General features: G+C 43.2%; 2 protein-coding genes across 6 annotated transcripts in view; one reads left to right on the plus strand and one right to left on the minus strand.

Annotated features, from left to right (window-relative positions):
• Positions 1–6,669, minus strand: part of DGKQ (diacylglycerol kinase theta) — a 115,160-nt gene extending 108,491 nt beyond the window's left edge. The window contains exon 1 of the mRNA XM_072619907.1: positions 6,337–6,669. The gene's annotated coding sequence lies outside the window, so the exon portion shown is untranslated. The remainder of the gene's footprint in view (positions 1–6,336) is intronic.
• Positions 6,670–6,769: 100 nt separating this feature from the next.
• Positions 6,770–16,712, plus strand: part of IDUA (alpha-L-iduronidase) — a 68,506-nt gene continuing 58,563 nt past the window's right edge. For all 5 annotated transcript variants that reach the window (XM_072619912.1, XM_072619915.1, XM_072619914.1 and 2 more), the window contains exons 1-2: positions 6,770–7,151; positions 9,944–10,084. In XM_072619912.1, coding sequence (XP_072476013.1) covers positions 7,009–7,151; positions 9,944–10,084 — 284 coding nt within the window. In that variant the 5' untranslated portion in view covers positions 6,770–7,008. The remainder of the gene's footprint in view (positions 7,152–9,943; positions 10,085–16,712) is intronic.

The raw sequence follows: 16,712 nt of genomic DNA on the forward strand, positions 1-16,712 counted from the left end.
CCCTGTGCTGTGTTCCTCCTCCCACCCTATCTCAGGACACTTGCTGCTCACCTGGGCCCAGAGGAGGAGGTTCATTCAGGTCACAGCCTGGATTCCCTTTACATTTTCTAGGACATCCAGGATTCCCAGGCAGAAATCAAAGTGGCTTAGCATAGTGCACAGATTTTTGGAGTCAGGAGAGCTCTGGGTTCCCGCCTAGTTCTGCCCTTTACTAATTTTGTGATTTGGGACACATATCTGAGCCTCAGTTTCCCCCTCTGTAAAATAAGAGAGATTAGATCTTTAAGGTCCACTCCAGCTCTAAGATCCTAGAAATGAGTTTTCCTTCCTGAGCTTTAGGCTTGCTGGGCCCCTTTCTTTTGTATCTGCCACGATTTCATTTTTATTATAGTTCTTAGGGCCTTTATTGCTTCTCTTTTGCTAGACTGGGAGCTTGCTGAGAGCAGAAATCAGGTCCTATTCATCACTTACACCCCCTCAGTGTGCAGCCCAGAACAAATGCTTCTAAGTGTTTACTGAATGGAATTTTCTGCTGCATTATGCAGAAATTATAACTCTACAGCCCAGCACTTTACAAGAAAAGGTCTTAGACTCTTTGCCTTTTGTTGGTGCCAACTAGCAGCTAGCTGATTTGTGAAGAATAATGATAAGCTTTCATATAATACTTTAAGGTTTATAACATGCTTTATAGATTTTCTTATTTTTTTCCCCTCATAACAACCCTGAAAGGTAGGTACTATTGTTATCATGCTTACTTTTCAGATGGGGAAACTGAGGCAGACAATAGTTAACTTGCCCAGAACCACACAGCTAGTGTCTGAGGTGGGATCTGAACTCAGGACTACTTGAATCTATCTTTTTTCCACTGTGCTATCCCCTCAAATGAAATTACAGAGTTTTAGAGTATGGTTACTTGGTGGCCTTCTGATTCAGCTCAACTAGAACATTATTGAGGATCGTTTCATGCTCAGCTCCAGTCTGATGGACATAGAGAAGGAGCAGTTCTCAAGGAGATAACTGTGGGGAAGAGATCTCAGAGCACAGAATATAGAATTAAACAAGACAGGGGAGAATAGAAATGAATCAAATGTTAAAAGGTATCACTCATTCAGCAAGTTATTAAAGTGCTTATTATTTGAAAGGCCTTCCATGCCGCACCAGGGGTAGAGGATGGGCGGGGGAAGGTGGGGGGAATGATGCACTTTAAAGGTCCTGGAAACCAAACTCCCACCATATTAGGAATCCTCTCTACAACTTCCCTGACAGATGTTCAGTCAACTTCTGTTGAAATACTTCTAGTGTTGGGAGTCTCACCACCTCCTGCAGCACCTATTTTCAATGCCAGGGAAGTCTTCCCTTCTACTTGGCTAACTCTGACTTCCAGTAACATTTCTGATATTTGAAGAATGAAATCTCTTCTTTTCTTCTCTCTTTCTCCTTCCTCTCTTCCTCCAAGTTGACCATTCTAGAATCTTAAGCTAATCTTCAATTTCAGGTGATTGCTCTCTCTCTCTCTCTCTCTCTCTCTCTCTCTCTCTCTCTCTCTCTCTCTCTCATCCTGATTCTGTCATCCCATTTGTCATTCCAGTTTCATGTCATCTAAAATTTTGATAAGCATCCAACCCATGAACAGAGTCCAAATGGATCCCTGCACTGACACCAGAAACCTGCTTCTAGGCCACCGATATCAAACTCATCAAAACAGGGGCCATTAAACCTTTATTTAAGAATCCCAGCAAGTGGAATATTGATTCATAAGGCCACCTATTCACATTATCTGTGTTCTATTGTATTTTTATTTTGTTAAATATTTCCCAGTTGCATTTTAACCTAGTGGGTAGGTTGCCTACATTGTGCGCCACAAAACTGGCCTATGGCCTCAGACACCTCTGTTCTAAGGTGATCCCACTTTTCATCACTACTCCTTGGGTTTATGCAGTCATTCAGTTCTTAGTATATCTGACTTCAGCAAGTATTTCTACAGACATCTATTAAGCATTTTCCAACAGCAAGGTCCTATCTTCTATACAGGGGGTTACAGAGATAGGTATGATACAACCTCTGCTTTCAAGACATCTACACTTCAGCACTGTAGCATTATCTAGCCCCTAGCTCTCCATCTTGACCACAATGAAATTCAATCATATTATACATACTGTAGCAGTAGTTTCCTGATCTATCCATCTAATTACCCCCTCAGAGGAGGTACAAGAGATAGTAAATGCTATAGGGATGCATAAAAGGAAGAGGTCAGTGAGATAGGAGTTAGTCAGGAAAGGCATCTTATCTTGCAGGAGGATGGAAGGAGGGTGCAGAGGGAGAGTGAAGTCCCACTGTTCCATGCCCTCAATAGTTCCATGCCACCCTAACTTTCTTTTTAAAAAATTAATTAATTCATTTTTAGTTTTCAATGCTTACTTTCATAAGATTTTGAGTTCTAAATTTTCTCCCCAATCCCTCCCCTACCAGCTCCCCAAGACATCGTGCAATCAGATACAGGTTCCACATATACATTCATATTAAACATATTTTCACATTAATCATGTGAATTAATCATTTTCACATTAATCAAGAAGAATTAGAACCAATAGGAGGAACCATGAGAAAGAAGAAACAAAACAAACAGAGGGTAAATAGTGTGCTTTGATCTGCATTCAGACTCCAAGTCCTTCCACTGGATGTGGATGCATTTTCCATCATGAGTCTTTTGGAGTTGTCTTAGATCCTTGAATTGCTGCAAAGAGCTGTTTGTCAAAGTCAGTCATCACACAATGTTGCAGTTGTGTACAATGTTCTCCTCCACCCTAACTTTTTAATCTGTTCTGCTCCTCTCCACTAAGGGACCTGAGCTATAGCCAAATTAACCCCCATCATACATGCACTGTGCTCGGCCACCTTCATACCTTTCCTTATGCTCCTCCATTTCCCTAAGATATTATCCATTCCCCACGCCTTCAATCTCTCCCTGCGAAAATCCTAAGCATCCTTCAAAATCCAGCTCAAATGGCACTTCTGTCACCAAAGTATTCTTGAGTCCCTCCAATTAGGAGCAATCTTCATTTTTTTACCTCAGATAGGACTTCTGCACTTCCTTATGTATATTTACTTTATAATCTTATGTAGTATAATTGTGTGTATCTCATTTCCCTTCTAGACTCTGAGCTCCATGAAGGCAGTCCCTAGGTATCGTTTAATCTGTGTCTTCCCGCTTGTGTTGTTGTTCAGTAGTTTTCAGTCATTTTCGACTCTTGGTGATCCCATTTGGGGTTTTCTTGGCCAAGATACTGGAGCAGTTTGCCATTTCCTTCTCCAGTTCATTTTACAGATGAGGAAACTTCTTTGCACACTGTAAGCACTTAATAATTATGATCTGAATTTAAATGAATTGAATGGAGACAGGAAGTATATTTCCAGGCAGAGGGAAGTCTTCAGCAAAAACTCAGAGGCGTCAATGAACGGGCTGTGTGCCAGGAAGCAGTTTAGCTAGCCAGAAGGGAGGGCTTTGAGTTAAGTAGAGGATACAAGATTTGGAGTAGCAGAATAGAACCAAGTGGTAGATGGCCTTGAATGCCAAGAAAAATAGTTTAGGCTTGTCTCACTAAACAATAGACAATGACTGACCTTTTCCTAACTCCATCTGGTGGATTCTCTCCAATATTTTTTTACCAATTTATTGGTAATATTTATAAATATATATGTGTATAATATATAATAATATTTACCAATTTATACCAATAATTACCAAATAACCATAATGGTGAGTACAGGGCTTTATATTTTCTCATAACATTTCCTCATCCATCACCTCATATATCAAGAGCTCAGTACCGAAAGAAATTTACCAAGCATCCCCTACATGTAATCATCTTCTTTTTAATATTCTCTCACATCTGTATGGTCCTTAACAGCTTCCAAAACACTTTAGCAATCATTATTTTAACACTGAGGACCTGGGATTTCACTGTGGCAGACTCTCCCTCTGTGTCTCAGTAACCAGTATTTAAAAGTTGTAGCAATGCAACTTGGGTAATTTCATCCCTTGTTGGCCGCTCCTCTAAGGATCTCTGCCTCTAACCAGGAAGGCCCTGCTGTCATGGAAACCTTACTCCTGAGTTTGTACTCCTGGCATCAGAGAGCCAAAGATGAAAGGGGTCTTAGGGACTGTCTAGTCTGACCCACTGGCTTAGACTCCAAGAACCCAGCATCATTTCTGCCCAGTCAGAAAGCTTTGGGGAAAGAACTTTAGTAGACATACCTCATACATAGGGATAGAAGCTGATCTAGTGATTTTACTGAGATAGGGAACTCCCTGGAGAGGAAATTCCCTCTACCAGTGCAGGTCTGTACCTTCTCTGCTACTTAGAATCTCAGAGGGCTGCCTTGAGTACTGAGGGGATAAATAACTTTCCCAGGGTCACACAGCCAATATAAGCATTTATATAGCACCTACTATGTGCCAGGCACTATGCTAATTTTTTTCATTTCAGTTCCTGTTTCCTCATCAGTCAGGGTTTCATAGGTAATTTTATTTTTACCACCACACCTGCACCCGGAATGTTACGTAATATTTATTATGCTAAATATACTTAAGATTTTGAGGTTTCTGTCTCTGTACACAACTGTGATAATTTTTTAAAAAAGAAATATTATCTCTGACTCTTGCAATAATCCTTCAAGGTAGACACTATTATTTCCCCATTCTACAGTTGAAGAAACTGAGGCAAGCAGCGGTTAAATGACTTGTCCAGGGTTATGTAGTTAGTACACGTCTGAGGTCACATTTGAACTCAGAGCTTCCTGATTCCAGGCCTAGCATTCTATCAACAGCACTACCAGCTGCTTTTATGGTTCAGAGATATAATAATAATAATAATAATTTCCATTTCTATAAATAGCCCTTCAGGGTTTACAAAGAGCTTTCTGTATAACATCCTTATGAGGTAAGTTGCATAAATATTATTATCCCTATTATAAGAAAACTGAGGCCCAAAGATGTTATGATTTACCATTCCTCACTTGTGACTCTACAGCTTTACTATTATGCCTCAGCTTCCTTCTCACTGTGGAATTTCCCTCATACCTTATATCTTTCTCACTCTGGAACATCCCTTTGTCCCAAGAGCTCCCTTTTCTCATTGGTGAGCGACTCCCAAAACCTGCTTTTTGAGGGAGGGCCCAGGCCAATCCTTCCCTTCTCTTCTGCTCCTGACTCTCCCCACACCTTCTCCTCCAGCCTTCTACCCCTCCCACTTTGAGCTCCCTTTTCCCTGGAGTCTGTTCTCGTCTGGGTGTTAAGAAGCTCTCTGAGGGCAGGGATGGTCTTTCTTTTTGTTTATATTTGCTTCCCCAGGGCCTAGCGCATAATACGTGCTTTAAGAATGCTCTTTGACTGACTGGCTGACTTACCCATGGTCACAAAACCAAGAAATGTGGGAGCCAGGACTTGAAATCTATCTTGTGACTTCCAAACCTCTGAACTCTGATCTCAATATCCTACTATTTCTCACGATCCTCTGTGATCCTCACATTATCTCTATGACAAAGGCAGTCCGAGCATTACTAGCCCCCTTTTGTGGAAGTTAAGAGTGAGGTTCAGAAAAAGGACAAGAGTCAGTAAATGTCAGAGACAGAAAGTAGGTCTGTGGGGCATGGCTCAGCTAAAGATGGTAAAGGGCAGTATTTGTAAGTTTTAAGATAATTCAACTTACAGAAATATAACCTAAGGCAGGGGTGGGGAACCTGTGGCCTCGAGGCCACATGTGGCCCTCTAGGTCCTCAAGTGTGGCCCTCTGACTGAATTCAAACTTTTCAGAACAAGTCCCCTTAATAAAAGGATTTGTTCTATAAAACTTGGACTCAGTCAAAAAGCTGCACCCAAGGACCAAGACCACTTCACCCCTGACCTAAAGGGTAAAAATTTCCTATTAAGAAATAAAAATTGTAATAAGTTAACACATTTAAAGCCCTGCTCAGGACTTCAGCTATCCCCACTCCTCCCCCCAATCAGGTACTGTTCTCTCTTTGTATAATCTGGCCTAGTGCTTGGAGTAAACTCCTGCCCTCCCAGTCTGACAAAGCCCTCCTTCAAGGTCCAACTCTTAGACGCTGTACTCTCCCTGGAAGCCTTCCCTGCTTTCTTTCAGCTAGAAACGATCTTTCCCTCCTCGTTTTCCTAGAAAAGAGGAGTCCGCACTTAGATCCCCACCCTCACTTGGGTCAAGCTTATCTCTCAGAGGAGGAAGAATTTAATCTTTGTTTGTTCAGGTTGCTTTGTAAACTTGAAGTGAAAGTGAAAAGAATGCTGCATTTAGAGTCAGAAGACCTAGGGCAACTCACTTTTCTCCGAGTGTCTGTTTCCTCATCTGCAAAAGAAGACTTCGAGGGTATCTTCCAGGTTTAAATCTATGGTCCTATGGTTATTATGACTGAATTGGTTGGGAAAAACAGGCTGGAGTCAGGAGACCTGGATTCCAAGTACCTGTTCTACCATTTAGCAGCGGTGTGACCTTGAATGACTTCTCTGAGCTCCAGTTTTCCTATCTGGGAAATGAGAGGTTGGATGCCTCTCTACTATCCCGACAGCCCCTGATTCTGTGATTCTGATCCCAGATCACTGGTTTCTAACCCTTTCCCTCAGGCGGAGCTCCGACTCTTCCCTGGTGGGCAGAGTTCAGGAACACCCCCGCCCCGCCCCCAATACGACTCAAGGCTGCCCGGAAGAGCTGGATCAGGAAGCAACTGCTGCAGACGCAGGAAACCGCTAGGGAGGATCCGTTCTCCCGGGAGTGGGAGTGGGGCTCCCTGCCGGGAGCGCAGAGGGGGCGTGCCGTGATTCCGGGGCTGCGCGCTCTCTCCTGGGGAGGCCGTCGCGAAACGCAGCGCGGCTGGGCGAGGAGGGGCGGGCCCGCTGCCTTCCCCAGAGGAGGCGGAAGCCGGCTGCCAGCTGCGGGAGCTAGCTACATTTTAGCAGAGACTGGCGACATTGTAGCGGCTCTGGCTGGCGGCTGGATGGGGGCTCGGAGCGCGTGGGCCGCGGCGCTACTGCTGCTCCTGGCCCTGCTGGCGCAGACCTCCGCCTCCTGCCTCTTCTCGGTGGACGCCTCCACAGCCACGGGGCAGCTGAAGCCTTTCTGGAAGAGCACCGGCTTCTGGTAGGCCGAGTCCGCCTCCCCGCGGCCAGTGCCTGGACGGCTCTGCCGATCCCCTGGCTAGGACGTAGTAATGCCGGCGCCCCGCGCACTTGGAGGCTAGGGCTGTGCGTTGGATCCTTTAAGCTTGGAGCTCGAGCACCATGGTCAGGGAGAGGCGAAAGAAGGGTCCCCCCCCCCGCAAAAAAAAAAGAAACTTGCAGGGCTTCTTTCTCTCCCCCTCCTCCTCCCTCGGGTTGTTTTCCCTTGTTTCAAAGGTGTCAGGCTGTCTGAGGGACTGGAGCTCCAAATGAGTAGTGCTTTGGCGCGAGATCCAAGAGATCCCAGCGATAGGATTCTGGGACAGAAATCTAGGAGTGGATGGAGGATGCCATTAAAATTCAGTGAAGGGAAGCCTGTGTAAGGAGGGCAAGAGTTTGGGTTTTAGCTATTCCTCTTGCCCTCTGTGGAACTCTACTCAGAGACTCAGCAATTTGTAGCCGTGACCAGTGGCCAACCCTGCCTGTTCTTGAAGACCTCTGGAGATAAATGACCCTCTGTACTTTGAAGCAGTCGCTTCTGGCCAGAGCGCTCTCTTTATTGGGAAGTTTTCCCTTGTATTCAGTCAAACTCTGGCTCCTGAAACTTTCTGCTTTGGATCTAGTTCTGTTCTCTTGGGGAAAACACAAATTTGACCTTTCCTTCCCATGACAGTCCTTCATATACTTCACAGCAGAGATCATGTTCCAGGGAAGTTTTACTTGCACACAGTAGGTACTTAATGCTTAGTGAATTGACTTGAATCCAAGTTAAACATTTCTAGTTCACTCAGCTGAATCCCTTGTGACTTGCACAGTGCCTGGTCATCGGTGTCATGGAAGAGTCACAGACCATCAGATATGCAGTTCCTCATAGTGCTTGAGAGGAAAAAAAAATTACACACAAACACATAATGTATATCAGACTATGTCACTGAACTGGTAGGTGAGAGTACTTCCTAGAGATACAGCATCTTGTACTCACCTGGTCTTAATAGGAGAAACTTCAGCTCTTTTAAGGGGAAGAGGGTCCATTTACTCCACACAGGTCTCTGTAAAACAGTAGGTGCTCAGGGATTGTTTCCTGAATGAATGAAGGACTCTGAGTAAAATGAGGACATCCTTATTCCATATTTCAAGTATTTATGATTTCATTCTTTAATATGGGTACTCCCTCCACCAGCACGGATCAAAACTCCTCTATAACTTAGTAGATGTCTTTCTTTGGTGTCTCTTCTACTCTCTAGCTCAAGCCCTCACTAACTGTATTCCCTCCATCCTTAGTAAACAAGTTCCATTTAACCACTTAACATCCATTAGCTTTTACAAAAGGATATTTCCTCTGGGGACTTGGCCACAACTGACACAGTTTTTTCTCCCAACTCCTTAGGGGAGTACTCACTCTCATACCACTTCTATCTCTGGAAAGAATAGACTGACATACCTCAATTCCTCCATAGTATTGGTCTCACCAACTTCATGTTCAAATGCAATATGACTGCTAGATAAGCCTGCCTCTCAGCTACTGCTAGACTGGGGCCCTGCTCCCAAAGATCATTCCTTGCTCCTCAGGATGTGGTACTAGCCTGGCTATAAAACCCAGACTGAGAAATGAGAGGATGATGCCAAGGAGTCCTTTGGATCTTTTGAATTCCCAACGTCAAAGCTAGACATTCCCCTCAGATGCCACAAGTGAAGAAATCACTAAGATTCCTCTAGAAGAGGAGGCAGAGGCCATAGCTGAAGTTGGCAAGCCTTTTTGAATTCCTCTGCAGCCCATCAAACAGATAGCTCTTCATCACAGTTAGATGACTAGAACTAGTCACAGAATGTCTACGAATATCCCATGGTTTGTCTCTCTAAAGTGCTTTCCTTACATGTCATCACAATTCTCTCAGAAGCTGTTCCCTAGTGTCCTTAATAGGGAGAGGAAACATATTCTCTTTAACAAATGGCTAGGATCTTCACTGATTTCACTCATTTATCGACCTGAATTAAGATGAATGGCAATGAATTCCACCGATGTCAAAGGTGGCATAGTAGCTAAGAGAATCACCAAATATGTAAAGTTAGAGATACCCAGGTGACTTGAGTTGGTAAAAAGCAGAATCTGTAAGCTTCCGGTACCAGAGATAAAACTAAGTTGGAGCAATCAGGGCTTTCTCTCAGGATGGAAATTTCTAAATTGATATTGATATCTTTTGTTTTTATATAATTTCATTTTCCAGTATACCTTCCCCAATCAGAAAGCCATCCCTTATAAGAATGAAAAAGAGGAGGGAGAAAGCATTTCATTAAAATGAACTAACTTATCCTGAATGAGACATTTATATTTGGGGACCTGACCAGTTTGAGAATTTTAAAAATTTTTGTTTGGCTATACATATTTATTCTTACAGTTTTTTTCCTTTATTTTTTAATTTGTTAGATCAAGGAGAGGTAGGAAGGAGAGACAATACATGCTTATTAATTTAAAAAAACACACACACAGATGTAGCAACTGCCTTAAAGGGTAGTAGTGACCTCCCTGTGGCTAGAAAAGTTCAAGCACAGCCTAGATGACCCTTGTGAAAGATACCATGGAAAGTATTCCCACATTGACCAGGGACTGTACACTATATGGCCTCTATAGTAGCTGAACTGATTATTTCATGTTTCTACATACTCAACAAATACCTGTTACATATAGGTGTGCTTTGCTCAGGGATACAGTAAGCATGGAATGTGTGAAGATTGCTTAGAGTGACATTTTTTTCTCGATCTTTTTGGTTTTTCCAGCCCTCCTCTGCCCCATGAAAAGTCAGATCTGTATGATCTCAGCAAAGATCAGCAGCTCAATCTTGCCTATATTTCGTCTGTCCCTCACCAGGGCATTGAACAGGTCAGGACTCACTGGTTACTGGACCTCGTCACAGCCAGGTGAGCCCTATTGATTTTCTGGGGAATTATACAGGCAGACATGAAATTTACATGAGAGAAACACAGGACTATGTCTTCCATCTAAGGTGGTATGACGGAAGGAAACCAGGACTAGGAGTTGAGAGATTCCGGTTCCTGGTCCAGCTGCACCATTTCTTAGCCATGTGACCTTGGCCAAATCATTTCTTCTCTCTGGGCTTCACTTCCTTTCTTTATAAAATGGAGATCATCGCACTTGTACTTTTTGCTTTGCAGGTCTGCGTACCAACAGTGCTTTGCTAACCTTGAACTGCTGTATAAATGTTATTACACTAATATTATTTTTATTATTAACGAGAGGGGGAAGGTAAGAGGGTAAGCATTTATGTCGCATATACTATGTGCCAAGAAGTGCTAAGAGCTTTACAACTATTATCTCATTTGATTCTCAGAGCAATCCTGTTTTGAGAATCCCATTTTGAGGTAAATGCTGTTACTGTTGCATTTTGTTGTTCAGTTGTTTCAGTTGTATCTGATTCTTTGTGACTCCGTTTGGGGTTTTCTTGGCAAAAATAGTGGAGTGGTTTGCCACTTCCTTCTCTAGCTCATTTTACACATGAGGAAACTGAGACAAACATAGGTTAAGTGACTTGCCCAGGGTCACACAGCTAGTAAATGTCTTAGGCTGGACTTGAACTCGGATTTTCCTAACTCCAGCACTCTATCCACTGTACCACATGGCAGCTTTATTATTACATTATCATCATCACTGACTATCCTAGGAATCTCTGACTCCCCTGACATAGATTCTGTCTCCACAGACACAGATCATAGCCCCTCTATGTTGGAATAGACAATTTGTTATGAGTTGCTGTGGCTGAGATCCGGATGGAATGTAGAGGTCTCTGCACTGAACTAGACTGGTTCCTAGGCAGGGGATACCTCACAGTCCATCTCTGAGCCTGTACCCAAAATCATTCCAGTTTGTCTGGACCTGCCAGATCTTATGCTATTCTGGCATTGACCTTCAGAAACTAAGGGTCACTTTCATGCTGTAATTTAGCTTGAGGAGGATGTTTGGGGAAGATTATGATGTTTAGCAGAGTCCCTGGCACATAGTAGGTACTTTAAAAATGTTTATTGACAGACCATAATAGAGTGTTAGAATTTAATAGGAAGCTAGATGGCACCGTGGATAGGTGTTGGTCAGGGAGTCAGGAAGACCTAAGTCAAACATTATCATTTACTTGCTGTATGGTCCTGGGCACACCACTTAGGTAGCACTTGAGACAGGTATGAGGGCTGGATTGGAATCAGGAAGAACTGAGTTCAAATCTGGCCTTTGACACTTGTGATATGACTTTGGACAAGTCTGCCCTCAGTTTCCTCATCTGTAAAATGGGGATAATAGCCCTCGCCACCCAGGATTGTTCTGAAGATCACATGTGCTAATATTTATATAGTGTTGTATAAACTCTAAAGTGCTGTTTAAACACTAATTATTATTATTATTGCTAGATATAATATGTATTATAGCAATATAGTGACATACAGGAGAGAAAGTGTAGCCTAATAACTAGAGAGCCCATCGCAAATTGGCATTGGTGGAGAAATCTGCCATGCCACAAGTCCTCAGTGGTAATCCTAGGACAGTGGAGTCAGAGATCTAGAGCTAAGAGGGACCTCAGAAGCCGTCAAGTCCAGCTGTGTCATTTTATAGATGAGGACATCGCCTAGGAAGGGTAAATGTTTTTTCCAGATAATAAGTATTTGAGGCAGTCTTCCTGACTCCAAGTCCAGTGCCCTGATGAAATCATGGGTCTGGACCCAATATAGTATAATTTTATTAAGCTTTGCTAATAATTTGTCTTGTCCATCATTTTTAAAGCACCAAACATGTTCTATACACACCACTCTGAATGGACCCAATCTTGCTTGATCTCTGCAGCTAAGCAGGTTCAGGACTGGTTAGTCCTTGAATGGGAGACTGCCAGTGACCACTTAGTGCTATAAAGAGAGTCAGAGTAATCTGCTGGAGAGAGAGAGAGAGCTGTCCTTGGGGTTAAAAAGAGCTTCCAGTAAGTCCCACTACTGACACTTATTAATACATTACTTAACTTCACAGTGTCCCAAGAAATTTTTTAGAACTGCAAGCTGCAAAACAATTTTTGGTATGCACTGGTGGAGGGAGTTTCCTCACAAGTTACAAAATAAAATCACCAATTAGTTGTTAAATAAATGATATTATTAGGTGAGGGAGGGGGAAAATTTGGGACTCAAAAAAATTTTTTAAATGAATGTTAAAATTTATTTTTACATGTAATTAGCCATCTTAGGAAGGGGGAGGCAAAGGAGGGATGGAAGGAGAAAATTTGGAACTCAAAGTAAAAAAAAAGAATGCTAAAATAAATGATAATATAACAATTGAGATAGTTTTAAACAATTATTAATATAATATACTATTAGAATTATAAAACTAAATTATTAGTACTAATTAGTAATGATAAACAATTAATATTGTATAATATAATTATAATACTAAATCATTATGATTACACAGATGCGCTCCCTTGCAAAGCCCCAGGGAGTTCAGCAGTAAGAGAACATTTGATAAATCTCTCCCTGTCCCTTGTCTTGCATATTGACTTCTGTATCAATACCTCATGTGAACAGGACATTTGAAACTCTTTTCAAAGTGCTTTTGAATCAGTTTTCTCTTCTGGTCTTCATGTCTCCTCTCTGAGGTAGGCTGAAGAGGGATTAATGCTGCCCCCATTTGACTGATGGAGAAACTGAGGCCCAGAGAGGGGAAATGACTTCAGCTTCAAGTTAGTGATGGAGCCAGGACTGAACCCAGGTCTCCTGATTCCTAGTTGCCTGTATTTTCTTCTGGGGACATTGTCTAGGAAGGAGGATGGAAAGGGGAAGCAATGCAAAAGGAAAAACAGAATCCATTAGGATCCTTTGGTCAGTAGATTATAAATTCCTTGAGGGCAGGCCATCTTTGTTTTGGTTTGTATTTGTAGCTCCAGCTCTTTGCACATAGTGAGCACTTAATAAATGTTTATTGACTAATGGATAGAGACTTAGAGGAAGGGACTGAAAAAGGGTCCTGATGCCTACAAATGAATTCACTTAAATGTAAAGAGTTGCTAAATAGATGTAGTTGCTTGTATCTTTAGTCAGTGTTAAGTTTCTAATAAAAACATGAAAATGGAAACATATATTTTAAAGAAGCCAATGTAGAAGAATGGTAGAGAAGAGCTGATGCTGGGCTGGTCCCTCAGTCTCCTAGCTAGGGAGGAGCTGAGCTCAGTTTTTAAATCTGCCCCCTCAGAACTCCCGGGGGAGCTCAGTCTAAAGTGCTCCAGCTTGATTCTGGGCTGTGAATGGTGATTATCAGTATAGGTTATAGCCTGGTCCTGGAAGGGAAAGGTGAAAGGATGGGAGGGGATACAGGGAAAGGATGGGCAAGTGCTTCCTCAGCCTTTGTCAGCGGGATGCTGAGGGATGAGAATCCTAGCTTCATCTGCCTATTTGGATGAGGAGGGAGAAATTAGCCAATGGACAGAACACCACTTAAACTACTGTGTAATCTTACTGGCTGAAAAGAATCTGGAAAAAATTGACCAGATTTGGCATAAGGCTCTCCATCTCTCTCCTTCTCTCCTCCCTCTCTCCCTCTCCTTCCCTCCTTTTCTCCCTTTCTCTCTTCCCTGCTTTCTCTCCTTCCCTTTCTGTCCCCCTCCCTCCTTCTCTCTCCTCCATTCCTCCCTCTTTCCCGATTCCTCCCTCTACCTCTCTCTCCTCTCCCTTTCCCTCTCCTCTCTCTTTCCCTCTCCTCTTTCCTTTCCCTCTCTCCCCCTCTCCCTCACCTCCATCTCTCTCTCCCCTTCCTCTCTCCCCTCCTCTGTTCTCTCCCCACCCCCCCCTCCCTCTAGTGGAAGATATACCAAGCCTAGAGAAGACCCTGAGCTAAGTTAAATTGAGGAAAAGCTAATTTGACAGAATAACTTAGGAAGTCTAAGTAACATCCTCTCTAGAACTAGGCTGCTTTCCTTCATTTGTACTTTTAGTGACTGTACTTAGTGTTATTTCTCAGGCTGTACAGTCTTTTCCTGCTAGGAAATGTGTGCATGTGGCCTGTAGTCTGTGAACACAGGGAAGGAGAAGAAGGGCTGGATGGTAGCAGACTTGGATGTCAGTTAAGGTGGTGTTGGCAGCGTCAGGAGAAGGGAGTGGGTCATTTGGGATCATGGGCAGCAGGCTAACAGGTCCTCCCAGCCAGACTGAACCTCAGTGATCATATAAATTCAGTTCTTCATTTTACATCTATAAAATGGGAATTACAACAGCCCCTCCCTCCCAGCGTTGTTGTGAGAATCAAGTAAGACAATAATATACAGTGTAAAATGCTAAGCAGAGTGCTTGGCACCTAGTAAAAGCTATGTAATGTTGTTGTTACTGTTATAATTAGAACAAGGAAGTAAACTGCTTCCAAGTACTCAACTGGGCAGCTGGACAATAGAAGGCTCATCTTCCCGAGTTCAAATCTGGCCTCACACACTTACTAGCTGTGTGACCCTGGACAAGTCATTTATCCCTGCTTGACTCAGTTTCCTCATCTGTCAAATGAGCTAGAGAAAGGAAATGGCAAAGGACTCCAGTATCTTTGCCAAGAAAACCCTAATTGGGGTTACAAGGAGTCAGACACCCCTGAAAAATGACTGAACAATAACAAAAAGTAGTCAACTAGGTGGTAAACTGACTAGAGCACTGGGTCTGGAGTGAAGAAGACCTGAGTTCAAATCTAATCTCAGACCCTTACTAGCTCTGTAACCCTGGGCAAGTATTTTAACTTGTCTGCCTCAGTTTCCTCATTTGTTTGGATAATAATAGCACGTACCTACCAGAGTTGTAAGGATTTTTAAATCACTTAGCACAGTGCCTGGCACATAGTGGACATTTTATAAATGTCTCCTTCCTTCCTTCCTTCCTTCTTTCCTTCCTTCCTTCCTTCCTTCCTTCCTTCCTTCCTTCCTTCCTTCCTTCTTTCCTTCCTTCCTTCCTCCATCTCTCCCTCCCTCCCTCCCTTCTTCCCTCCTTTCCTTTTTTCTTCCTTTCTTGTGAGAGAAAAGGACTTGTCCAAGACAATACAGCAAGGTAATGGCATAGTTGGGATACGAACTCAGGTCTCTTGTATCTGGCCCTTTGAACCTAGGAATCTAGGTACCACCACCAACAAGGTCAGGGACTCAGCAGGTTGACTTGGAGGACCGGGGGATGCAGGAAGATTTCGAAAGTAGTGAAAAAGAAAATGCTCTGGGACCAAGAACAAAGACTCCCAGGACTGGTTCCAAAAGGAATCTAGAAAACAGGAAAAGTTGACTGAGGTCAGTGTGACTCAAGAGGGAGGGAAGAAAGAGAAGCGCACGGAATCAAATAGATTAAAAAATACCTTACGACCTGCAGCCGACAAGCTCTGGGGGATCCCCAAGGAAGACTTTCTCCCTGGAATGCCTCCATTCATTCCTATCATGACTGCCTGAGATTCTACTGAGAGAGGTGTGTTCTTTTTTTTTTTGAGGCATTTGAGATTAAGTGACTTACTTGCCCAGGGTCATACAGCTAATAAGGGTTTGAAGACAAATTTGAACTTAGGTCTCCAGTGCTTGTGCTCTATCCACTGCACTACCTGGCTGCCCTGAAATTCATTCCTTTGAGCCTTGAAGGTTTTCTGGTCTTCAAATCACTTATTTGGATGGAATAATTTTTTGGAAGCAATCAATCCCTGCCCAGGGATGGGGAACCTGCAGCCTTGAGGCCACCTGTGGCCTTCTAGGTCCTTGGGTATGGCCTTTTGACTCAGTCCAAATTTTACAGACCAAATCCTTTTATTAAGGAGAGTTGTTCCATGAAGTTTGGATCCAGTCAAAGGGCCACCCACAGGTAGTCTCAGGGTCTCAGGTTCCCCACACTGCCCAAACTCCTCATCAGAGGGTGTGGGTCCTACTTAAAGTGATAGTGAATGCAGATGCTTCAGAGAAGGTTACTGCCATACATTTTATCAATTATAACACATACAGTGTGTGTGTGTGTGTGTGCGTGTGTGTGTGTGTGTGCGTGTGTGTGTGTGTGTGTGTGTGCGTATGTGTGTGTGTGTGTGTGTGTGTGTATATGTGTGTGTGTGTGTGTGCGTGTGTGTGTGTGTGTGTGTATATGTGTGTGTGTGTGTGTGTGTGTGTGTGTGTGTGTGTGTGTGTGTAACTTAATAGAGAATGGGACAAAGAGTTAGAAGCAGAGGGAGATACTGGAGACCTATTTTGCCAAATGCCGCCTTATCTTGAGTCTGAAGTTCTCCCTTCCTTCCTAATCATGGTGGGAGGGGTGGGAGCACTAATTTAGGGAGACCGGGCAGTTGAGATACAGGCCCCGGAAGGCTATAGCCAATAGACTGTTAGGAGGAGCCCCCTCTCATGCCCTCCAGCATTGACTATAGATAGATAAAAATGGAGAGAAACTCTAGTTTCAAGAACGTATGAAAGAGGAAAACTTTTAGCTTTCCTTCAGATTTTATTGCTTTGACTGGGTTGCTTCTTAAGCCAATAGAAGTCTGATCCATCTGTGTAGCTCAGTACTTCGCCTATCA

Source organism: Notamacropus eugenii, chromosome 6, assembly GCF_028372415.1.
Source record: "Notamacropus eugenii isolate mMacEug1 chromosome 6, mMacEug1.pri_v2, whole genome shotgun sequence".
Lineage (NCBI taxonomy): Eukaryota > Metazoa > Chordata > Mammalia > Diprotodontia > Macropodidae > Notamacropus > Notamacropus eugenii.